Source organism: Littorina saxatilis, linkage group LG4 (genome assembly GCF_037325665.1).
Source record: "Littorina saxatilis isolate snail1 linkage group LG4, US_GU_Lsax_2.0, whole genome shotgun sequence".
Classification (NCBI taxonomy): domain Eukaryota; kingdom Metazoa; phylum Mollusca; class Gastropoda; order Littorinimorpha; family Littorinidae; genus Littorina; species Littorina saxatilis.
In genome coordinates this window covers 52,544,117-52,570,443 of record NC_090248.1, presented here as the reverse complement: position 1 = coordinate 52,570,443, position 26,327 = coordinate 52,544,117, and the positions used below count along the sequence as shown (strand labels likewise).

The following is a 26,327-nucleotide window of genomic DNA, read 5'->3' as shown; positions in this document are numbered from 1 at the left end:
CTTAACCGAATCAATTAATCGAATGATCCAATCGGAACAACGCAATGCTGCGCTGATAGGTTACGTACAGAGATAGCCTGTGCCGCACACGCAGCTGATCGAGTTTTTATTTTATCTATTTTATATTTTTAGAGGACTGCAAAACGACGTTAAACGATAGAATTGCAGCATCCTCTTCGCATGGAGATGATACGGTCAGACGATAAAACTACACCGGATCAATTATTTAATCGGACCAACGCAATGGTGCTCTGATACAGTGATAGCCCTCCCCCCACACGCAGCTAATCGAGTTGGGGTGGGTTTTTTTTTTTTACTATAAAGGCACACTCAGCTTCCCGTAAACCATCACAGATACTGTCAGGCTTTTACACACAGTACAAACTCCCTTTCGTTTAAACACTCACCGCTTGAGAACATCCCAGGTGCCCTCCGTAAAGAGCGAGCAATTTTCAAAGAATTTATTTTTGTGTGGCCACCCGGATTGTCTGTCAGACAATCGGACGGCTCGTTTTGGCGCTAGACCTAACTTTTAAAATCTAAATAATAAATTGACAGCTTGTTACACAAATATTCTTAAATCATAAAAGTGTTTTTTCTCATCAAAACAAGATCAGTACAACTCGAAGTTTTGAAAGTTTATAAAAAAGGTAGCCCAGAAGCGTGTCCCGCAAAACGTGTTTCTCGTAGCAGACGAATGTTCTGCATGTCGCCAGTTTCTTTGAACGGTCAACCGCCACCGCTCAGTTCGTGTGACTCGCAGCCGTTTGTTGCGTTTTAGATTCAGAGGTACACAATAACGTGCTATGGCAGATACAGCGAGTCGCATTGAAATCACAAACTGACTACTAAATTGTGAGAAAAAAAAAGTAAAGTGGATCACACGGGTTCACGATAGCTGAGGGGTTAGATAAACCACGAAAACAGGTGTTTGGTTTACGCGAGCTAAATAGCCATTCAAACGAACTGTGTCATCTGATGCTACTAAATGCTATTGCAAGTGTGTTCGATAAGGTTAGAACTGCTTTTTTCATGAGAAGATTTAAATCGTTCTGTAAACCATTTGAGACAGACTGGGGCTTTAAGACAAAAAACACTGCAAACGACGTCAAGGATCTAGGAGGGCACTAAACAACCCTCATCGCGTGGAAAAACCAAAAACGAAAACCGGATCGATTGTATCAATTGAATCGGAACAACGCAATGCTGCACTATTACGGCGATAGTCCTTCCCCCACACGCAAGCGATCAGCAACACGCAACCGAGTTTTGCAATTTTAAGAAGGCTACACAATGACAACCCCGCTTTTCATCACCCCCCCCCCCCCCCCCCCCCCTTCGGATCGATTTTTTATTAAACACGACTCATTAAAAAAACCGACAGTTAATGAATTATCACCACCCCATCATCACCCCCCCCCCCCCCCCCCCGATCGATTTTTTTCTAAACACGATTCAATCCAAAACGACAACCACCATCATGCCCCCCCCCCCCCCCCCCCTCTCTCTCTCTCTGTTTTGTGCCGCCCGTTGCGGAGGACTCCATGACTAATTGCTGCTGGCAGGTTTCTGCAGGTGTCGCGACTAGGCGCAATAGCAGTAGCAGTAGCAATAACAAGCGAATGAACCGTTTTGCGACATCAATCGATAGCCGCTGGGAGACTCATTCGGTCTCAGTGTGTCGCTACGGGCAAGGTCCCATTTGGGAATCAAGTGTGGATGTGCTTTATTGTATCGCAGCACCGATCCTTTGGCTGGCTTTATTGACCGCTTCTTCACTCTGGGTAGTATAATTCATTTTCCCCACAAGGAGCTCGTGTCATTTTAGAGTGGCTGTCTGGGATCAGTTCATGTCAAGTACAGTGAAACCCCCTATTAGTTTTCACGCACCCCCTATTGACAAAGACTCCCCCTCCCCCCTCTTTTAATTTTTAAAGATCCCCTTGCTTTCTCAGAGTTTATGTCCCTAGCCTCTGAACAGAGAAGAGTTGCCTCCATTTAAAGACTTCCTTGTTAAGACCCGGTTTGCTCAGGACTGATTTGGAGGTCGTGCAAGTTGATACTCCTTGTCAGGTTAACCCTCTTTTATAAACTCCAACCACCTCACCCTTCTTTTTAAGACCTTTATATTTCAGAATTTCTGTTCAAAACGTCTGTTAGCAGTGTTACCTATTCTCGTTTTCAGAGAATGAGATCAGTCGACGCTGAATGCAGAAAATCGGTCTCGCATCACTCGAGACAATAAAACAACAATAAACAATCAAACAAACCTCCATTTTTACACTTCTCTGTTACGACTTGATTGTGTCGATTTTTGTTTGTGGTCTTTAAATAGGGGTGCCACGGTATCGTCTCGCGTACCCTTTTCCCAGCTAAGTGTCATAATGTTATACGGCCCATGCCACTTCAATCGTCTGGTCCCCACTTTTACCAACTGCATGCTCGTGACACAACAATTCTGGCTCGATTTAGTTTAGACCTGTCCCATACTTCATAAGCCTAATCCACTTAAATCCAAGCTAAGTGTTTGAAGTTCTATTGCAAGAAAATTGCTACCCAGGCAATTTGATTTGGTGGACGGGAGTAATCATGAATCGTTCAACTTGAACGGGAAGTTACTTTGCCACAAAGACATGGTGAAAATTCTGCTTGATTGACTAATGATAAAAAGAAGCAATAGCTTAGTCGTGTGAAATAATCTCAACCCTATACACCAACTTGACCAAGACATGATAAAGCAAATAAATAAGCAGTCTCCAACTACTAAAAAAGAAGTCAACTCAAGCCAGCCATCATCATGAAGTCGGTTGTCCCACTTAATTGTAACTGGATCCCTTCCCCACCTGTCCAACGTACACTATGATCTAATAAAGATGAGTCACCCCTGAAACCAGATAGGTATAATACGACAGTGAAACGGCACTTACGTTTGTGTCTCGAGGCATCCACTCAGCGGTTTCTCTGTCAACGCTTTCAGACGAGCTAACGAAAGACAGCTAGCTTGCAGTGGCAACCTTTGAACGAAGCAGGACGTCTTCGCCAAGACACTTTACCTACAGCCTTCACCGTAAACTTGTTTTGCTTCTTTCTCTCCTTCTTTCCACCACTGGTTGACACTGGCACAGGTACACACGGTTAGATTGAGGGTGCGGTTTCACCTGGCACACACAGGTAAGATCAAAGAATCTGACCAGTTACAGTTTCACCAGGCTTCAAGGACAGTGCCTTTCCCTACTTCGTTATCATCACAATTCTGCAATCCTGCACACGACACGCTTGTAAACACTCTGTTGATGATTCACAAAGTTTACCGAACACACACACACGCACACCGTGTTGCACTGTCGTCTGCCACACACAACACAGCCGGAATTTCTACAGTGTAAATTCTCGACTCTGATTGGCTGTCGGTGTCCCCGCTGCGCATGCCCCTGTCCTCACTTTACTTGAGAGAGTGATAGCAGACGACAATAACAACCTGAGGCTGGCGGATTTGGGGTTATTGTCCGTTTGCTGTTTACTTTGTCCAGGAAAAGCGAAGAGCGTTCGCTGAATATAGCCTGCATGCAGGATACGGTTTTGTTTACGTAACGAAACTAAAGTACTTCTTTAGTTATTGGTCCCTATTGCGTTTATTGCAATTCCCGTTTATGATTCTTCACTTGCAACACGGACCTCTATGCTTGCAAGAAACACTGATCGTAAGCCTGTGTAACGAAACCATTCCATTTGATTCGGCCTTGTTCATCTCGTATAAACTCCAAACTGACCCCCCCCCCCCCCCTTTCCCCCTCCCGTCCAAAGTACTGATGATCGACCTCACTTACTGTACATTCATGGGGTCAAATTCGTTCAACAACAAAAAAATTTGCTTCACAGTCGCAAAATTCTTCCCTTCTCATTCAAGGGACGTAACCACTCGGTGCATGAGTTTTCAAATGAATCGATTTGGGATGAAATCTATTGAATTTCACCACCACTTTTCTTCACATGCACTGAGGACACCGACCGAGAAACAACATTTCAGTCTTGGGTATATACCTGATGCTAATCGTTACCGGCTTTAGCCTTATTGCTGCTGTAGACAGGACTCCAACATACAATGTGCGCAAAAACTTTCGTAACTTATACACAATTATTGTGTTCTTTATATAGTGTGCTTCCGATGGCAGTTGATTTTTATCAGTTTTAAAACCTAACAAAATTTGTTTACATAAAATAAAAAATAAAATTAAAAAATAAAATAATCAATCAATCAATCAATATGAGGCTTATATCGCGCGTATTCCGTGGGTACAGTTCTAAGCGCAGGGATTTATTTTTTATTTAAAAAAAAAAAAATTTATGCAATTTATATCGCGCACATATGCAAGGCGCAGGGATTTATTTCTGCCGTGTGAGATGGAATTTTTTTACACAATACATCACGCATTCACATCGGCCAGCAGATCGCAGCCATTTCGGCGCATATCCTACTTTTCACGGCCTATTATTCCAAGTCACACGGGTATTTTGGTGGACATTTTTATCTATGCCTATAAAATTTTGCCAGGAAAGACCCTTTTGTCAATCGTGGGATCTTTAACGTGCACACCCCAATGTAGTGTACACGAAGGGACCTCGGTTTTTCGTCTCATCCGAAAGACTAGCACTTGAACCCACCACCTAGGTTAGGAAAGGGGGGAGAAAATTGCTAACGCCCTGACCCAGGGTCGAACTCGCAACCTCTCGCTTCCGAGCGCAAGTGCGTTACCACTCGGCCACCCAGTCCTAAAAACATACAACAGTCGCAGCCACTGAGGTAGGATGTACGTATAACGGATTCCAAAGGTGTCCATTACATCATGTCTGACTGATATTAAAAGGCCGTGGATAGAAAACGTAATAAAACAAACATTAAAAACAAATAAAAGAGAAACGCAACGCTCACACACGCACGCACAGACACACACACACACAAACACACACACACACACACACACACACACACACACACATAAAAAAAATTAGACAAGTAGTGACCCCCCAAACAATCACTGGGGTAAGATTCAGGTGGGGAAAACCCAGACCAGGACGAACCACTGAGCTGAATTGATACAATCAGTCGGGTTGTGGTTGACCGTGCGAGAAATATAATGGTGTGTCTCCACTGAGTTTCTTACACGCAATCGTGTGGCGATAATCACCCATGCTTCGGCCAGCTTAATGCATGTGCATGGGTATTTCAGTGTGTAACAGGCACGGAACGAATTTAAATGTTCCCCCCACCCCCACACACACACGGATACACGTAGACTCCGTACTTCTATCTTTCCCTCAAACCGCATTCTGATATCTTTTTCGGACACTAAACCCGCGGTATATTACTTGAGATCTGTGCGAATTTTGCCGTCAGAATAGTGGACCGCCAAAGGAACTGAAAGGGTAGCTGGTTTTTACATTTAGTCAAGTTTTGACTAAATGTTTTAACATAGAGGGGAATCGAGACGAGGGTCGTGGTGTATGTGTGTGTGTCTGTCTGGGTGTCTGTCTGTCTGTCTGTGTGTGTGTGTGTGTGTGTGTGTGTGTGTGTGTGTGTGTAGAGCGATTCAGAGTAAACTACTGGACCGATCTTTATGAAATTTTACATGAGAGTTCCTGGGAATAATATCCCCAGACGTTTTTTCATTTTTTTGATAAATGTCTTTTATGACGTCATATCCGGCTTTTTGTAAAAGTTGAGGCGGCACTGTCACACCTTTATTTTTCAATCAAATTGATTGAAATTTTGGCCATGCAATCTTCGACGAAGGCCGGACTTTGGTATTGCATTTCAGCATGAAGGCTTAAAAATAAATTAATGACTTTGGTCATTAAAAATCTGAAAATTGTAATTAAAATATTTTTTTATAAAACGATCAAAACTTACTTTTATTTTATTCTTTATCATGTTCTGATTCCAAAAACATATAGATATGTTATATTCGGATTAAAAACAAGCTCTGAAAATTAAAAATATAAAAATTATGATTAAAATTAAATTTCCGAAATCGATTTAAAAACAATTTCATCTTATTCCTTGTCGGTTCCTGATTCCAAAAACATATAGATATGATATGTTTGGATTAAAAACACGCTCAGAAAGTTAAAACGAAGAGAGCTACAGTAAAGCGTGCTATGCAGCGCAGCGCAACCGCTACAGCGCTGAACAGGCTCGTCACTTTCACTGCCTTTTGCACTAGCGGCGGACTACGGTCATTGTGAAAAAAATGCAGTACGTTCAGTTTCATTCTGTGAGTTCCACAGCTTGACTAAATGTAGTAATTTCGCCTTACGCGACTTGTTTTGTTTCGGGTAATCCAACCGCCTACGCACCCAGTTCTTCAATTGTTTTATTTTTCTTTCCTTTTTTAGGGGAGGTTCTAGCATGGGTGAAAGCGATTTTTCCAAAAAAATGTGATTTTGGGGTTCTTGCAATAATGGGTAGATAAAACATTGTATAGTATTGTGGTGGAAGAAATTTCACCAAATCATTAAACCGTTAAAATGACAGTTTAACCGCCAAAAAACACTCTGCTCCTTGTTTCTTGGTCCCTAATCGTCGGATTTACACCAACATTGGCACAGTGATCCATTGTCCCTAACTGATCTCCAATACAAACTTTTCAAGAAGAAAAAGTTAATTATTGGCAGTTAAAAACCCGTTATAAACCGTTATTTTCTAATTTTTCACCGATCTTTATGAAATGTTGTGGTTAGGTTGGTTGTCCCTAACTGAATTTCAACAAGAATAAAAAGTTCATTTTTGGCAGTTAAAAACCCGTTAAATCCCGTTTTTTCACCAATCTTTATGAAATTTTGTGAGTAGGTCCGTTGTCCATAACTGAGTTTCAATACGTACTTTTCTGAAGAAAACCAAGCTTTTGTCAGTTATAAACCGTTATTTTCTAATTTTTCAGTTAGGATCACTGTGCCAATTTTGGTGGAAATTCGACAATTAGGGACCGAGAAACGGTTGTTTTCCAGTTTGACGTCGTATCTAAACTTTGAAGCCTTTTTTCTCAGAATGATGATTTCGGCACCTTGCTTCGCCGTTTCCTTGATAACTCAAAATGTTCTCAACCGACTGGAACAAAACGTGGCATGGCTTTTTAGTATTCATAGGACTACACTTTGAGTTTGTGGAAGGCGTTTGTGGGTCGGGATAAAATCAAAGAAAATATAGCTTGTCAGTTAAAACCGTTGTATGTGAATATGATGAAATCAACGTTTTAATTAAAATAACGTAAATTTGATTCTACAAAATGTAGTCCAATTACATGTTATTGTATGTTTTGAATTTCTTTAAAAAATGTGCGCTCCTTGAAGAATTATCAAGGAAACGCCAAAATCACTATTTTCGGTTTCTAGATAATGTATGTTTTTCCGTTGAATTGTTTCTCAACGGTAGTTGTCGTGACATATTAACTAACACAATATATGGTTCAGCAATGCATTTGACTTTATTTGAGCCGAAAGACAGTTCAAATCCTTTAATATTTCCCATTCTAAATAGGAACACAACGTAACTTGAGAAACTCGCTCCTATTTTATACAGTGGTATAGGCTTATCTGCGATGAAAGGACACTTTTGGGACCAGCCAAACACCGGCCTTACATTGCTGGTAGTCTGTCATGACATGAGGTTTCTTTTGTAAAGATAATAATCAAAGGGACTACTGAAGGTATTCTTTCATGGGAGGTGCCCTTTCGTCAAAGGGGGCCTTACATCATAGGCTACTACCCACCGTGTAGAATATAAGACGAGTTTCTCAAGTTACCGTTCGTCCAAGGAGAGATGTTACCTGTTTCCAGTGACACGGATTTTCCCGTTACTGAGAATGTAAGGAATGTTAAAAATGTTCCCGATAATGTGTTTACTGAAACGATGAAGGAAAATGAAAAATAGGACATAGTTTCGAGACAATGGAGTTAGAGACACATCTAGTTCCATTCCATGTAAGCCATAGTTTAAACGAGTTTCTGAAGTTCAATCGGCATTCATTCGTCCCGGTTTTTGCAAGGCGGGATTAGAGCAGCTTTCCACTTGTATACATACAACAAATCAAGAGGCATGCTGCTTTTACTTGTTTTATCCCCCCACCCCCCCCCCACCCCCCCTCTTCTAAGTTTTCTCCTCCTATTCTTTTTAGTTGAAGGATAAAATCTACTTGTTTTGAATGGCGCGTGTTTCCCCGAAGAGAATGTTAAGAATACTGACAGTTGAAATATCATAAATGTTTGAGTTGAACTAATCACTGAAACCGTGAAGGAAAATAACAAAGAGGACATGGTTGCGAAAATTACTTCTTTTTAAATAAAAAAACAAACAAGAAAGATAAGTTGTTGGAACGTTTACTTTGACAAAACAAAACAAAACGTTCACAAACATATCGACCCAATTGGAACATTGGCAGTCAATTTGTTTTTGGATTTTACTTCTTTTAAAAAACATATCACGATCATTCCTTTGTGTGTACATCGCCATAGATGTGGTCAAGCTTTTACCTGGGATAAAAGCATCCTTTCATTGTGACAGGGGAGGCTACCGCTCCTTTCACAGCAGACTTTGCACCCGAGTTGTGTGCCTTTAAAAGTCAACACCCGTGGATTGTGGAAATCTGTTTGTGATGGGGTCTGGTGGTTTCCGATTGTCTGTATGTTCATGGAAACCTTCGGGTTTGCATAACAGTTTTTATAGGGCTAAGAAATTAGCCCTAACCTTTTCAATCCTGTTTGATTGCACTTCGCCTCCCGAGGTGATCGTAGTGTTTCGGCACTCGGTTACATTCATGTACATGTACTTGAACATATACCAAAAATAGAACTTGAATCGGTTGCTTTTTCTGCAGAATGTATTTGTTGTTTTATTCTGTTGTTGTTGCTGTTGTGTGCCAAATTCATTGGTCTGTTGTTGCCATGCCTCGGCGCGGTCTATGACGCATGCTTGTTACATTTCGTCAGGTTTTGACTAAATGTTTTAACATAGACGGGGAATCAAGATGAGGGTGTGGTGTGTGTGTACATGTGTGTGTGTGCCGGGTGTGTGTGTGTGTGTGTGTGTGTGTGTGTGTGTGTGTGTGTGTGTGTGTGGTGTGTGTGTACATGTGTGTGTGTGCCGGGTGTGTGTGTGTGTGTGTGTAGAGCGATTCAGAGAAAACTACTGACCGACCTGCATGAAATTTCACATGAGAGTTCCTGGGTATGATACCCCCAGATATTACTTTTCACGTTTTCGATAAATGTTTTTGATGACGTCATATCCGGCTTTTAGTTGAATATGAGGTGGCAATGTCACGCCATCATTTTGCGATCAAATTGATTGAAATTTGGTCAAGCAATCTTCGACAAATCCCGGAGCCTGGGATTGAACGTAAGTACAGTATGTAGAATATATAAACTCGTTGCTTTTTCAAATATCGAAAAGCTCGCTTTCGCTCGCAGTTCAATTTTTTCAAAGCAACTCGTGTAATTCTGGTAGGACACAGCAAGCCATGTAGTATTCTCTATTTTTATCTTATGTAAGTGAAGCAGAGACGGATATTATATGTTACTTTAAATGATGGTGTACACTTGAAGGAAGGTACCTTTAACTCAAATTTGTAATTGATACTTACAAGAGCTCTATTTAGAGTACCATGTATAGACAATCCAGTATCCGAGTTTAAGCCAGTGAACATTGGTGTTATCTCCCTTGAAATGTATGACCAGTCTGCTGTTTTGTACAGTATGTTCTTGTTTTGCTTTGTCCCGTCTTCGTTTGTGGATTTTAAATTTAAGTAAACTATTAATTTCAATTATCAGTTTTCTAATGCAATGAATTCGTTACTATAGACGCTGTTGCAGACCATTTGAAACAAAAGGCGACCGTTTTTATGTACGTGTAAAAACAACCACCAATTTCTAGTATATTTTTAGCCGTGCGGGAAATCTGTTTTCTTGCTGATATCCTGAAAACTTGTTTAAAATTGCTTGTCAAATGAAAAGAAAGAGTGCAAAAAATGTAACTTGATGTGTATTTCTGTAGACGAAAATCCTCCTACAGTTTCGTGTCTTTGAAGAGTGTGACAGACGGGGACACAACTTGAGTTCGCTGAACGCTGGGTTTGTACATTTAGTCATCAGCTTGCTGGTTTGTTCTACGTTTGCAGAAGATATTGAAAAACAACTAAGGTCAGCTTTCATATTAAGATAAGATGAGATAAGATAAGAAAACTGAAATGTCCATTTTCATTTTACACAAACATAGACATTTTTCTTTTGGCACCACATCGCATTTCTAATAACACAAAGACACGATAGAAAATAAAATAATATCCGATTTCAGAAAACATTACTGTTTGTCACCGTCACCAAGGGACGTTTATCAGTGCTGTATGGCGAATGAAATTCTTCGTTCTTCTTTTGTTCTATTTCAGACTTCAACTGATTTAAAAAATGACATTTGTAAGACACAGAAGCAAATTCATTCAGTGTTTACTGACCTTGTAGCAAGATGGAACTGCTGTCTATAAATAAGAAAAACAAAGACTTTCTTTATCTCACAACGTACACAATAAAAGTATGAACGAAGATTGCCACCGGTGATCAGTAAACTCTTCTTATTTCTGTGTGTGTGTGTGTGTGTGTGTGTGTGTGTGTGTGTGTGTGTGTGTGTGTGTGTGTGTGTGTGTGTGTGTGTTCGTGCGTGCATGCGTGCGTGCAGCGTGTATGTGCACCGGTATATGTGTCTCTGTGTGCGTCGGTGTCTGTGTTCGTGTGTGTGCAACCGTTTATGTGTATTATGATAGCCGTCTCTTTCTCATCGATGATTTAATCTAAGGTAGAAGAAAAATGCCAATGTCATGTCAGGGATCAAACGCGATCAAGAGACTCTTAAAGATTAGCCGGGAGTCACGAGCTTTTGATTACATGTACTGTCGTTATTTTTCGACCCTTTGATTGACTTCAGAGTGTTCTTATATTTCAACCTTTTACCATTTTGTTTGTTTGTTTGTTTGTTTGCTTAACGCCCAGCCGACCACGAAGGGCCATATCAGGGCGGTGCTGCTTTGACATATATAACGTGCGCCACACACAAGACAGAAGTCGCAACACAGGCTTCATGTCTCACCCAGTCACATTATTCTGACACCGGACCAACCAGTCCTAGCACTAACCCCATAATGCCAGACGCCAGGCGGAGCAGCCACTAGATTGCCAATTTTAAAGTCATAGGTATGACCCGGCCGGGGTTCGAACCCACGACCTCCCGATCACGGGGCGGACGCCTTACCACTAGGCCAACCGTGCCACCTTTTACCATACGTGTGGAGCATGTATGCTTTCAACTAGGAATACAGAAAGCAAACAACAGAAAACATGAACAAATTAGTACCAGGACGAATACATCATTTCTTACTTTAAAATAAAGCTTGGCACTGAAGTGCCACTGATTATACAGGAATTATACAAGGTTTGATAGGAAAATAAAACATATTGGAACTATTAATGATTTTTTCCCAAGCACTACTACAAGGAAATAATATTGCAAAAATGTAGATCCTTGCACTAAAGCAAAAGTCTTTCTTCACGGTTAAACAAGCGACCAAATCATCTCATGTTGTGCTGATTAAATTTAGTCAAGTTTTGATTTTAGTTCTACCGACAGCTAGGACAAGAAGACTATGGCTGCCAAAATGGCGGGGTAAAAACGGTCAAACACACGTAAAAACCCACTCGTGCAAAAAACACGAGTGTACATAGGGGTCTCAGCTCACAAGAATGATAATATCCTAGCATTGTTGTGTTAATATCTGAATACCTGGCCTTGTTTTAACATTTGGTCAAGTTTTGACTGGATGTTTTAACATAGAGGGGGAATCGAGACGAGGGTCGTGGTGTATGTGTGTGTGTGTGTCTGTCTGTCTGTCTGTGCGTGTGTGTGTGTAGAGCGATTCAGACTAAACTACTGGACCGATCTTTATGAAATTTTACATGACAGTTCCTGGGTATGATATCCCCAGACGTTTTTTTCTTTTTTTCAATAAATGTCTTTGATGACGTCATATCCGGCTTTTTGTCAAAGTTGAGGCGGCACTGTCACACCCTCATTTTTCAATCAAATTGATTGAAATTTTGGCCAAGCAATCTTCGACGAAGGCCGGACTTCGGTATGGCATTTCAGCTTGGTGGCTTAAAAACTAATTAATGACTTTGGTCATTAAAATTGTAAAAAAAATTTTTTTTAATAAAACGATCCAAATTTACGTTCATCTTATTCTTCATCATTTTCTGATTATATTTGGATTACAAACAAGCTCTGAAAATTAAACAAATTAAAAATTATGATCAAAATTAAATTTTCGAAATCAATTTAAAAACACTTTCAACTTATTCCTTGTTGGTTCCTGATTCCAAAAACATATAGATATGATATGTTTGGATTAAAAACACGCTCAGAAAGTTAAAACGAAGAGAGGTACAGTAAAGCGTGCTATGAAGCACAGCGCAACCGCTACCGCACCAAGCAGGCTCGTCACTTTCACTGCCTTTTGCACTAGCGGCGGACTACGTTCAATTTCATTCTGTGAGTTCCACAGCTTGACTAAATGTAGTAATTTCGCCTTACGCGACTTGTTTCTTTCTCTTTCCGTCAGGCTATCTCTACTTCTTATCAATGCAATGTTATAAAATAAAATAAAAAGCATGATATCAGCGTGTAGGAATGTTCACACTCTCATCACATTATTCAAGGAGACACCTAAGATTTTAAGGTTCGTCTCACTGTGAAGATTGTCAGCGCACAGGACGCAAAACATGGCTTTGACACTAACGATTTTATGCTACATAGCTGCACTTTACTGCTTTGCTTCAGGTGAGTTCTTTATTCACAGTGTGATTATGTTAAAATATTTGTAGTACATCGCAGTATATATTATAACGGTGGAGTACTTGTAGCATTCAATCAAACATAAATAGTGGAAACATGCAGCACTTGTATGATTTATTATATTTTTCAAAGACAACATCTCCAACAACAACAACAACAACAACAAGAACAACAACAACAACAACAACAGCAACAACAACAACAAGGCACGACAGGTGGTGGGGGTGGGGGGGGGGGTAAGTATGTTCCTGTTTAATGCGATACAAAAACAACTATATAAAATGTAAAAACAAAGTTGAGATGTCTCTCTTTTGCCCCTCTTGCAAAGAGAAAGCTCTGACGTCAAACACTCGAAACAGTGATTGATTTATTATGTAGCATGTTATTCATGTCTTCCGAGAAAACGCCAGAGATGCAACGAAGTAGGGGAAAGGCTCCTAATATGGACCGGCTCCTAATATGGACCACCTCCTGTTCTGACAAACTAACGGCGCTAGAGCGCTCAAAACAATTTCATTCGCTTCATTCACCCTCTCTGGATAAGTTGCACATGTCAAAACAGTTGCAGAAACACAAACCTCACAACTGTTAGGCTTTTTCGCTTTTTTTCACTTTTGGCAGCGTTCACTCTAAATTTGCCGCCTAAAACGGACTCGTTTCTGTCCACAGCCAAAGCTTTTATAACACAAAAATGGCTATATATGACAGCTAAGACAGTATTTGTTACATTTTAACAGTGTGTACCCCGAGTTTCTACTGCAAACAAAAAATAATAGCAAAACCTCAAAGTATGTGTGAGTCCCCTAATATGGACCACCTTCAACAAATCGAAGAAAATAAAAAATAAAGGAAATTTTAATTAATTCATAAAGAAGCTTGCTGAAAATAATCTATAACTAGCCCTCAAGATTTCAAAACAAAAAAATATAACAAATAGTCTTTTTTTTGTGTGAAAGTTGATAATTTCACTTATTTTCACTCTGTTTTGTGATAAGCTTCTTTAGTTTCCTGGTGTGCTTCAAATAATACTCTCATCAACCCGAAACAGCTAAATCTAAAGCATATTTGAATTAGGCTGATTTGCACACTAAGTTGTATCATGTTATTTTGAAGTATAGGGGGCTTTTTACAGTGATTCGTGAAGGCCGCTTCACTGGTCCATATTGGGCGCCCAGGCTCCTAATATGGACCTTTTGTGATTTTTTCTGTATTTAATTTTTGCTGAAGGTCTATCAAAGCTATTTCACTCTAATTAGGCCTAACGGTTAAACTAAGAGAGAAGGACTACCAACCACAAAATGAAACTTCTTCGCAAGAAAACAAGCTAGTTATCAGCAATAAACAAAAAGTGGTCCATATTAGGGGCCCTTCCCCTACGACTCCATGCATCAATAATATTAACAGCGAACAAGTATACTGACGTCCAAAAGAAACGCGAAAAACAGTGTCTAGTGTCATTTATTGCCTAATAAAAAAAATCGTACAAAAATTCAACCTTCATTATTAATGTCCAAGTTTTGGTAGAGTAGAACACTGACTTATGGTCCATAACACAGTAAGGTTGCGGAGACGATGCGTTATTAGCAGTCAATAGCGTGTGTGGCCCCCATTAGCATCGATGACGGCCTGGCATCGGCGGTGCATTGAGCGGACCAACGTGTTGCTGGCTTGCCTGGGAATGTTGGTCAAGGCCTGCCGGACGGCCCGATCAAGATCAGCGACAGTTGTGGGCCTTGGGACCACCCTGTTGAGCTGTGTCTGGAGCAAGTCCCAAAATTGCTCAATAGGGTTCATGTCAGGAGATAACGCTGGCCAAGGCATCACCTGGATGCCTGAGTGGTGCAGGAGATCCTGAGTGGCCCTGGCGGTGTGGGGGCGCGCGTTGTCGTGCTGGAAAACCCAGTTTCCATGGGCTTGAAAAAAAGGCAGCACATGAGGGTGCAGCACCTGGTCCATATAGCGCTGCGCTGTTACGCCGTTGCCGGGTCCAGGACCCAGGCCTTGGAAGATGACGGGGCCTAGCACCTGGTTGTGGCCGATGGCGCCCCACAACATGAGGCTGAGCCCACCCCAGGAGTTGTTCTCCTCGACACAGTTGTCAGCATAGCGGTAACCACTTCTTCTCCATACCCGAACACGCCCGTCGGCATGGTCAATGCAGAAACGGCTTTCATCGCTGAAAAGCACGTTCTGCCAGCGAACATTGTTCCAATTGAGAAGGCCTTGCGCCCAATGCAGGCGTGCCTGTCTATGGCGCACGGAGAGGACGGGTCCCCTGGCTGGACGGCAGTTCTTCAGCCCCCTGAAGCGCAGTCGCCGGCTGGCCGTTTGCCTAGAAATGGGTGCCTGGTGTGTCCCTATAACAGTTCTGGCTGTTTCTGCAGCTGTTCTGAAGGGATGTGCAACATGGCTGCGGAAAATGTGCCGATCTTGCCTTGGCGTCGTCACTCGGGGTCTGCCGCTTCGCTCGGCATAAGCAGTAGAGCCAGTTATCACAAACCGCTGCAGGAGACGATAAATGGTGGATATGTGACATTGGAAAGTCGCAGCCACGGCTTCCGGCGTGTCCCCAGCCTCCAGACGTCCAATGGCTCTCTCGCGTTCAGCAGAAGTGAGTCTTGGCATGGTGATAGCGTCGATTGAGGGACTGATGAAACCTGTAACTTTGTGCCATTTGTATCCTCTAGTGACAGTGAACACCACTCACTGATCAGCTTTTGTGCTTTTCTTGCACGTGTAGCTGAACTGCACAAGAAAAATGTATCAGCTAACTCGGGCTTTACGTGGATTGCAAGTGCGCTGATGCGGTAAAATTCACAATACACCTTCCTCAGACATCGGTCTTGATAATACTGGCTGCCAAAAATAACGCAACTTTTGTTAATCCAGAAAAAATTATTTGTAAAATAAATAATATTTTTCGCGTTTCTTTTGGACGTCAGTATATATATATATGTAAGTATAAGTTACAGCTCCGTCCATCCATGGTATCGCCTGATATTTTGTCGAGACTGGGTCAATGAATATGATGACGTCACTCGAGGCTCTGCCGAGAGTGACGTCATTATATTCTTTCACCCCGTCGAGACAAAATATCACACGATACCATGGATGGACGGAGCTGTAACGTATATATGGCATGACCAAAGTAAAGAGAATTTGTCATGGGATGTGGAAACAAATCATTGGAAATTCACCATGGGCAATCAACCCAAGCCTAGAAGTTGTAGAACTATATTTTGTTTCAGTCTTGGCAAGGCCAGTTTTGTCCAGTTCCGGAAAAGACATCATGAATTCATTCACCCTGCCGAGACGAAAAAAACAATTCCATGGATGAAAACGTATAAGCTTATATCCCGTGACGCATCAAAGCTAAATTTTGTTTTGAAATGTCTTCACAACGTCAGTACAGATAACTTATAACGACATAATCGCCTTCACAAGACAGGAAAAACGCACACTTTGTTTTTCAGTCGTCTGCTACAAATCTAGTCTTGTTGGTTGACGGAGAGAATAAAGCTTCAATCGTACCTTCATCAACAGGAATAAATGCTCAATCCGCTGTCAGTTCGCAACTGAACCTTGTGGTTTTTCTTTAACTTTTTGGTTAACATTGAAACGGCAATCCAAAAGAGTGTTTTTTCAGCTGTTTCAAGACACAGGCTTAGCTCCTTCTTTTAAGTTGCTTTTCAGTCTAAAATGACACCGGAAGCGAACAAATTGTCGCGTATACTGTCGTCACAAAAAGACGTCATGACAAAGTTACACGCAAAGCGAAAGAGACTTTGACGTCATTTACTTTTGTTCGGAATTTTCCGTCTGTTCCTAGCTTGTCAGTAGTCGGGTCGTCATTTCCCGATTTTGACCTTAACCCCTCAAAAAATACCTCGGAGAATGTTTTGACTGTTTTGAACTCTGTGATGTCTGTAGATTACAGATCCGACGGATGACACTCTGTCATCCTTGGGCATTTTGATGTATTCAAGATGGCGGACAAGATGGATTCCAGACTGCAAAATAGTCGAAACTGCATGCTATAAACTAGCAGAACTGTATTTATTTATGTTTTCCGGGAGATAAAACGGGAGTTAATATGCATAACAACAGTTACATGATTAGCAGACACTATAACCCGAATGGCTGGTCTGTTGGGGGACCGTTAAAACTGGTTAACGGAGCAGGATGATATAGTTTTAGCAATATATTTTTTTCAGTTACAGCTAATGGTTTAAGCTTATATGTGTTGTGGGCTTTGATTACTGTTGCACTTTGCTTGACCTTCATCGCATTTCAAGGTCATATGAATGTCAAATGTTCATTCAAAGGATAAAGGATTATACTATTTTTGAAGATAAAATGACGAAATGTGTTCATCTTCTTAAAACTTGCCATGAATAAAAACGTTCACCAACACTGAAGGTCACATGTTTTCAAGGTCAAACAATTTCAAGGTCATATATTTTAATGTCTGCAAAACCATCACTTAGCACGTGCATCACTACAAAGATCACTGTCAAGAAGACGAAGCTGATATTGTGTGGCCATGTAACAAGAACAGGCGGGCTCTCCAAGACCATCTTACAGGGTATGGTGCGCGGAAAGAGAAGATAGAGAAGACAAATGAACAGAGGGACAGATATCATTACAGAGTGGATTGGGAAATGTTTTGCAACTTCCCAAAAATTGCTCACAGCCGCCAGAGGTGGAGACAGCTTATGAAGCGCTCGTCGTTGAAGTGACCCTACCATCCTGGTGGGTTCCAGAATCAATGAGTGACTTGGTCGGTGAGCAAGCAGATAACAACTTAATCCTGGAAAAGTGGCTGTACTACCCAGAATAACTTAGGCCTAAAAAAAATAGGTGTGGTTACGGTAACCCGACCTACCCTATTTTTAGGGGCCGACCCTATAACTTTTTATTACATTTGTCAACGACAACAAAAAAAAACAAAAATAAAAAGAGTGCAGAAAACGCAATGAAAGCAAAATCGCCCGAGTCGCACACTTATTTCCCTGTCAAGTAGGTTTAATGTGTACACATAAAAAAAAAAAGTTAATAAAAAAAAAGTGATTGCCTACCTTCCTAACCTATTTTTGTTGGCTATGTTACCGTAACCACACCTTTTTTTTTGGGCCTTAAAGTTATCTTGTGCTCTTTTTTTTAAGAAGATCTAGTCAGGTGAGGAATGTATACATCAGACGAAAGGCCTTGTAAGGTGTCACAGCGCCAAGCGATTCGGCATATGAAATCCCTTTTGACACCATATACACAGTGTTGTGTCAGTTAGTGACGCCCCGAGGAGGTGTATTAGGCGTCAGGTCAAGAGGCTAAACCTGATGTACCATGTCTCACATACAAAAGACCTCTATCTCATAACGTAAAGGTCATGGCGACGAACCAGGGATACTGGTTAGTATGCACTTTACCTCGCCGATGACCACACAGGATGATGTGTAGTTTACCACTCCAGATGACCAGGCGGGATGACCACGCTGGTTTACCACACACGATGACATGGTCATGCAGTGAGTTTCCAGTTTGAGGGCAGCCACCATCGATCCTTTTTTCAATTGCCGAAATGGTAGCGGATGACTATGCCTGATGACCAATAAATGACAACGCCCGATGATTACGCAGGATGTCATGTAGATTACCAGTACGGGTGACCGGTGAGAATTGCCGGTGCGGATGACCAGTGTGGATGACCTGTGCAGATGACCATGAAGGATGACCAGTGCAGATGACCAGTGCGGATTACCGGTGCGGATGTCCAGTGCAGATGATCATGAAAAATTACCAGTGCGGATGACGAGTGCGAATGATTAGTGCGGATGACCAGTGCAGATTATCATGAACGATGACTAGTGCAGATGACCAGTGCAGATGATCATGAAGGATGACCTGTGCGGATGACCAGTGCAGATGATCATGAAGGATGAATAGTGCGGATGACCGATGCGGATGATCACAAAAGGATGACCAGTGCGGATGACCGCAAAGGATGACCAGTGTGGATGACCGATCCAGATGACCAGTGCGGGTGACCGGTGAAGGTGACTGTTGCACATGCCCAGTGCGGATGACTACGATGGATGACCAGTGCGGATTTGTGCAATTTCCAAGGAGTAGACATCGACATAAGATGGCACACGCACATTGACCGACTGCGCAACCACAGCATGCTGTTGCACATGGTAAATTTCTCCACAGCCACACTTCAAAATTAGCATGACTTCAGTTGGTGTATGTTCTACTCCAGGCGGTTTTCTGCCCATCTTACAACCACCCGGAGTCAACTGGATCAAGATTTGGAAGATCCCCGTAGAATTGCAATACAGCCCTTTTCAGATGGACGTTCAGCAATGGGCTGATCTGGGCGGTAGTTTTTGGTTTATGTGGATTGGTGCTTGGAGGTTCTAGTTAGCCAGGTTTCATATCTCTCACGTGATATGTTGTTTGAGATTTTGCACCTGTAGCACTCGCTTACAAACTGCAACATTTGCTGAAAGACTTCACCGATTTTCACGCATGGATCTTCTGCAGAGAAATCAAGCACTCCTACGAACACACTGGTTAATGAACAGCTGTCACCAGATGGCATACGCTTCCATCTAAAATAGCTCTATCGTCTGGTAAACAATCAAATCGGAGAAAACTAGTCTCTCACGATGTTCTTTGATCATCGCCCGCCATTTTGTAAGATCAATTTACAAGTTTTATCTTCGACAGTGAAACCTGTGCTTTGGAACACCATACGCACTAATCGCAAGTCCACGAATAACACAGGTTTCACATCTTCTCAGCCTGGATGTAATTCCATACACACTCATGTGCAAATTGTTTCCATTTAGCAGAATGAAACACGTCAAATGCCTTTGTTTTTTGTCTTGGAAGAGGAACTCAAGTACGGACACTGACAACACTACAGCCCAGCCAGCACCCCGATATCGGTCCGATATCGGACCGATATCGGATACGATATCAGGTCGATATCGGATTCCGATATCGGTCCGATATCGGATTGCAAATCGGGTTGATATCGGACCGATATCGGATTACGACATTGGACCGATATCGACCCGATATCGACCCGATATCGGTCCGATATAGAGAATCGGTATCGGCCTCATATCAGATCCCGATATCGGCGCGATATCAAATCCCGATGTCAGATTGCAAATTGGGTTGATACCGGGTCAATATCGGATTACGACATTGGTCCGATATCGGTCCGATATCGGTCCGATATTGGTCCGATATAGAGAATCGATATCAGATCCCGATAGCGGACCGATATAGGATTGCAAATTCGGTCGATATCGGACCGATATCGGATTACGACATCGGACCGATATCGACCCGATATCGGTCCGATATAGAGAATCGGTATCGGCCTCATATCAGATCCCGATATCGGCGCGATATCAAATCCCGATGTCAGATTGCAAATTGGGTTGATACTGGGTCGATATCGGATTACGACATTGGTCCGATATCGGTCCGATATAGAGAATCGATATCGGATCCCGATATCAGATCCCGATATCAGATTGCAAATCAGGTCGATATCAGTTTGATATCGGATCCCGATATCGGACCGATATCGGATCCCGATATCGGACCGATATCGGATTGCAAATCGGGACGATATCGGGTCGATATCGGATTCCGACATTGGACTAATATTGGTCCGATATCGGTACGATATAGAGAATTGATATCGGCCTAACATCGGGAACCAATAATGGACCGATATCGGGAACCGATAAGGGTGGTGCCCTTCTATGGTGCCCTGGTGGTGCCCTTCCGTCAATTCCTTTAAGTTTCAGCTTTGCAACCATACTTCCCCCGGAACCTGAAAACTTTGGTTTCCTGGAAGCTGCCGCAGAGTCGATGAAGCAAAACCAGCGAATAGTTGGCATTAATTATCTGATCATCTTGGAACCTCTGACTTTACTTCTTGACTAATGAAAACATGCTTCATGCTTGGCAATTGCTTTCGCACTTGTTCGTCTTTGACCTGCACTAAAACTTGCTGTAATCCGTAAATATTAGATTTCTGGCCCAAGAACAGAAGAAAATTTAAAAGGAGACAGAAATGATAAGATGAAGTAGTTGATAAACATTGTCACACAAGACAAGTACAAATGAAAGTGAGTCAATAAACATTGTCACACAAGTACAAATGAAAGTGAGTCAAAGGCAGAATGAGAATAATTTAATAACCAACTGTATCATTGAAAACACATAAGTTACCAATGCAACATAAACAAATTACAACTATCAATTAAAATTCAACAGTACAATTAATAACTGACCTTGTGATAAGATAACTCATCCACTCTGCTGCCAAAGGACGGGCTTGAACCCATGACTCACAGCATTGCAGAGCAGACCACTAACCAATGGGTCCCCACCGAATAATTATGGAGTGTCACGATTCATGTGACTCATCAAAGTCAAAGTATTTAATTCCATAAGGCGATAGCCCCCTTGGAATAAGGAAATAACAATAACTTCACAAAACGCATGAATCAAATTAACACAAAGGAGACGGGAAAATCGTCGCAAACGGATAACCAGTTATGAAATCAATTATAACTAAATAAGTCTTTCGATTTGCAACAAACAACGGACTGGTCACGCAACGGTTCTGTCCAGTCATGATAATCAAAACAAATGATTGTTACGCTCCAATTCTTCACAAGGGTGGGGAACGGGAAATGTTCAGACCATCTCTTTTATCCTCACGGTGCTTTCCTCGCTCATCCTCTGAAACATATCAGCTAGGTCAGACCATTGATGTTCTTTGTCTCCGTCATATCTGGCATCGTCTGTCACCTTCCGCCTATCAGCGTCACTCGCAACAACATCACTCCGCACCATACAGCCTGAATCTGACACTGTCAGCTGCGATTGAAAGTTGGAGACACACAACGCAGCACCACCGACGCACTTTTTCATGGCCGCCTTTGTCGAACATCAAAAACGCAGTATCGCCATTGTTCAGTCGCCACAACAGTCGGTATTGAACGATGTCAGCCCATTCTCCGACATAATTGCACATAGCATTTGTTCCAAAACAGTAGGCCTAGGGAATCCTTGCAGAGGCATTATATCATATATATGTAGAGGCATTATATCATGTAGAGGCAAAATAACACAAAATGAAGAGAGAGTGAATCCGAGAGGCGTGTTCCTTGCTGGCTGTCAGCACATTAGCACTAATTTTATTTACCATCTTCATCTTAGTCCTCGTCCTCGTTTTCTGTGTTGATCTTCGACATCCTCCCACCATGTAGACGATCCGACAATCCTGTCAACCACTTCGCAAGCACCTGTTCGAATTGCTTGTTGTCGGTTTGAATATGGCGCTTCCTCACGGCCAGCTGCAGTAAAAAGATTAACCGTTATGAGTATGACGCAACAAGATGATCATATAAAATGTTGGCATTGTATGAACATGTTTGTGCTTTCATAAGGAGACATGCTGTCTGCAAAACCTCCCTCACCTTTCATTTGTTCTTCACCATTTCTTCCATCACTGGCAGATTTATTTGCCCTACATTCAATGTGTGTGTGTGTGTGTGTGTGTGTGTGTGTGTGTGTGTGTGTGTGTGTGTGTGTGTGTGTGTGTGTGTGTGTGTGTAGAGAGGTATTTTTATAAATCTGAAAGAATAAAAACTGTTTATTATGCACAACAGAACCATAAAAGGATTCTTAGTTTAAATCACCATTTTATTTTTACAACAACAATAAAGAAAATCAGCAACCACCTAAACACACACAGTGACACAAACACATACAGTGACACACACACACCTAAGAAACAAACACACTTTTTAGTCTCATATATTCCAAGAGAAAAAAATACATCAAGTCTCAATAATTAGCAAAACTATCTTCCAAGTTCATAGGCATAGGCGATACTCACTCAACGTTTTACGTGATGCATGATGATCGACTGTTTGGAACACTCTTGAAACCAGTCCAGTTCTGTCTTCCTCCTTCTGTCTTAGTATTGGACTGTCCAGTCAGGATCGTTTTTGATGTTGTATAACATAGTGCTCTAGCAACTGCCTGTTTTCAATCTTCCCAACGCATTTCGCCATTTGTTTACCCAGTAACTGCCGGACAAGTAATTCTGAGTGACCTCCCGTGATCGCCAAGGGACATTACTCTCGGACTTTTCTCTGTCGAATCGAACTCAAGAAAGTTTGTACTGTATTTTTACCGTTTTTAACACTCCTGCAACTTCAAAGCCAGTGTGTCTGCTGATATAAGATAACATGCTGCACTTCAGCATATATCAGGACTACACAATACAGATCTTATGACGCTGAGCGAATGGCAAATGGAACTTTCAGGTAATGTTACTTCACTGTGTGACTTGTGTTGTAAATTCATAGTCATATTCATAAGTTCAGAATCCGTTGGCATTGTGATTGTTGACTTATTTTTGATACGAGTCACCAATATCAAAGCAATATCATGCATAACGATTGGAAAGGTGAATTTATCTCTCTTTCTCTTTCTTTCCTGCCTTCTGTCTTTCTAGATTGATTTCTAGTTTCTTGCTCTGTCTGTCTTTCTCAGTTTCAGTCTCTCTGTCTGTTTCTCTCTCCCTGTCTGTCTGTCTGTCTGTCTGTCTGTCTGTCTGTCTGTCTGTCTCTCTCTCTCTCTCTCTCTCTCTCTCTCTCTCTGATATTTTATTTCTCTCAGTCTGTCAATCTGATAATTGCCACACATTTTCACACATTTGTTCAATCTCACAGCTTCTGGTCTAATCCATTACTGTACAGTAACATTTATAAGAGATCTCAGAGAGTTATTTTCGAAAATCGTCTTTTCAAAGACACTTAAAACAAGTTTTGATTGACCACTATTCTCTACTGTAATGCAACTCACACATCAATGCTTTCATTGCAGGGTGGGAGGAATTACCATGAGGATACCAGAAAGCATTTACACTACAGGGATGTAAACTACAAGTTACAACCCTGACAAGTGACATTCTGGCTTTTGAGGCCAAGTAAGTGTGTGTGTGTGTGTGTATGTGTGTGTGTGTGTGTGTGTGTGTGTTTGCAGGTAAAATCCACGTTAACGCTTGATGAATGTTCCAGCAGTCATATTATATTTATAACTGAAAATCATTTATGAGACTGAGAGAAGGCAGTGTTGTTGTCAGGCTTCGGTCTGGGGTCATTAATACATGCTTATGACGCATTGTTCTAAATCTTGGCTGGTCGACCATCACATCAATTTCGACATAAAGAACTATAAGAGGTCTTCTGACAGAACAATTTGTTGTAGCCGGGACATCTGGACCTATACATATTTTTAGTCCAGGTCCAACTGACATATTATTGTCTTACTCTTACTCAGTCTTAGTCTTGGAAAAAACTTCGGGAAGGTGTTCTGTGTGTGTTGGGGGGAGGGGGGGGGTTGTTATCCATGCCAGGCAGCATTGACTAAGAGCATTTCATTCAAACACAGAAGAATGCTATCAAAGTTAGCATATATATATACACACAAGTAAATTCAACAAATATTGGCATAATGCAAAGACAATGTAAACCTTATTTACCTTCAGTTCTATATTTAGCAAAGAGCATTAACAAAGAAGACATAATTATAGTGTTTACACTGAAGTTCTCAAATCACACTGAATTCTTTATGTTTTAAGATTGTTGCATTCTCTGTCTTTGCAGATGTCATAGCATTTGGAGCAGATCTTCAAAGTCTCCTATTGCAGACATGCCATCATCTGCACTGGTTGTATCAACAACTTTTTCCAAGGCTGGTGCTGCAGATTTAACAAGTATATATCGTCTGCTGCAAACTCAACATTAACAACTTCTCTGTCTGCTCCTGCTTCGAATTCAACAATTCTTGTTGTCTGGTGCTGCTGCAAAGTGAATGACTTCTTCGTTTGCTGCTGCAGGTTTAACAAGTATATCGTCTGCTGCAAATTCAACAACTTCTTTGTCTGCAGATGACGCTACAAATTCAACAACTTCTGTGTCTGCTCCTGCTTCAAATTCAACAATTCTTTTTATCTGCTGCTGCAAAGTGAATGACTTCTTCCTCTGCTGGTGGTGTTGCAAATAACCTCATCTTTCCTTGTGTCTCTGGCATCATTCGGATACATGTACAAGATACCTAGCTGTGCGAAGACTATTTTTTTTAAACCCAAAAGATGGAATAGAATTGGTAAATTTCTAGGTACAGAACCTAAAAGTGGGATACATGTATCCAAACTCACTTCCAGAAACTTTAGAACTGATTCAACTTCCGACATTTTTATCATGGTTTTATGGTGTGTGTTTTTTTAAATGTACAGTATATATATCATGGAAATGATGAATAAATGTTTAGAACCTATTCTCACAACATATTTCTAATGGTTTTATTTATTTGTCTTTTGTTTTGTTTCATGTTAGCATGCACACTTCCTTCTTCTTCTTCTTCTGGATTCGTGGGATGAAACTCCCACGTACACTCGTGTTTTTGCACGAGTGGAATTTTACGTGTATGACCGTTTTTATGTGTGGTTCTTTTTATATTTAGTCAAGTTTTGACTAAATATTTTAACATCGAGGGGGAATCGAAACGAGGGTCGTGGTGTATGTGCGTGTGTGTGTCTGTGTGTCTGTGTGTCTGTGTGTGTGTGTGTGTGTGTGTGTAGAGCGATTCAGACTAAACTACTGGACCGATCTTTATGAAATTTGACATGAGAGTTCCTGGGTATGAAATCCCCGAACGTTTTTTTCATTTTTTTGATAAATGTCTTTGATGACGTCATATCCGGCTTTTCGTGAAAGTTGAGGCGGCACTGTCACGCCCTCATTTTTCAACCAAATTGGTTGAAATTTTGGTCAAGTAATCTTCGACGAAGCCCGGGGTTCGGTATTGCATTTCAGCTTGGTGGCTTAAAAATTAATTAATGACTTTGGTCATTAAAAATCTGAAAATTGTAAAAAAAAATAAAAATTTATAAAACGATCCAAATTTACGTTTATCTTATTCTCCATCATTTGCTGATTCCAAAAACATATAAATATGTTATATTCGGATTAAAAACAAGCTCTGAAAATTAAATATATAAAAATTATTATCAAATTTTTTTTTTCGAAATCAATTTAAAAACACTTTCATCTTATTCCTTGTCGGTTCCTGATTCCAAAAATATATAGATATGATATGTTTGGATTAAAAACACGCTCAGAAAGTTAAAACGAAGAGAGGTACAGAAAAGCGTGCTATGCAGCATAGCGTAACCACTACCCCGCTCGCGCGCTCTTCTTGTCAATTTCACTGCCTATGCCGTGAGCGGTGGACCACGAGTATACGGTCTTGCTGCGTTGCATTGCGTTCAGTTTCATTCTGTGAGTTCGACAGCTACTTGACTAAATATTGTATTTTCGCCTTACGCGAC

At 41.3% G+C, this 26,327-nt stretch overlaps 3 protein-coding genes and 2 long non-coding RNA genes across 6 annotated transcripts in view; 2 read left to right on the top strand and 3 right to left on the bottom strand.

The window, feature by feature from the left end:
- Nucleotides 1–3,341, bottom strand: part of LOC138965060 (uncharacterized) — a 70,270-nt gene extending 66,929 nt beyond the window's left edge. For both annotated transcript variants that reach the window (XM_070337183.1, XM_070337184.1), the window contains exon 1: nt 2,928–3,341. The gene's annotated coding sequence lies outside the window, so the exon portion shown is untranslated. The remainder of the gene's footprint in view (nt 1–2,927) is intronic.
- The window catches only part of LOC138965092 (uncharacterized), a 305,948-nt gene that overhangs the window by 164,593 nt on the left and 115,028 nt on the right, over nt 1–26,327 (bottom strand). The window lies entirely within an intron of this gene.
- The window catches only part of LOC138965057 (uncharacterized), a 29,395-nt gene continuing 15,816 nt past the window's right edge, over nt 12,749–26,327 (top strand). The window contains exon 1 of the mRNA XM_070337182.1: nt 12,749–12,874. Within this exon, the coding sequence (XP_070193283.1) occupies nt 12,817–12,874 (58 nt within the window). The 5' untranslated portion in view covers nt 12,749–12,816. The remainder of the gene's footprint in view (nt 12,875–26,327) is intronic.
- LOC138965058 (uncharacterized) lies at nt 21,999–22,975 on the bottom strand. The gene is made up of 2 exons (XR_011455279.1): nt 22,824–22,975; nt 21,999–22,278 (listed from the first exon to the last, which is right to left on the bottom strand). It is a non-coding gene; the product is annotated as an uncharacterized lncRNA (long non-coding RNA).
- LOC138965059 (uncharacterized) lies at nt 23,117–25,002 on the top strand. The gene is made up of 3 exons (XR_011455280.1): nt 23,117–23,256; nt 23,819–23,921; nt 24,601–25,002. It is a non-coding gene; the product is annotated as an uncharacterized lncRNA (long non-coding RNA).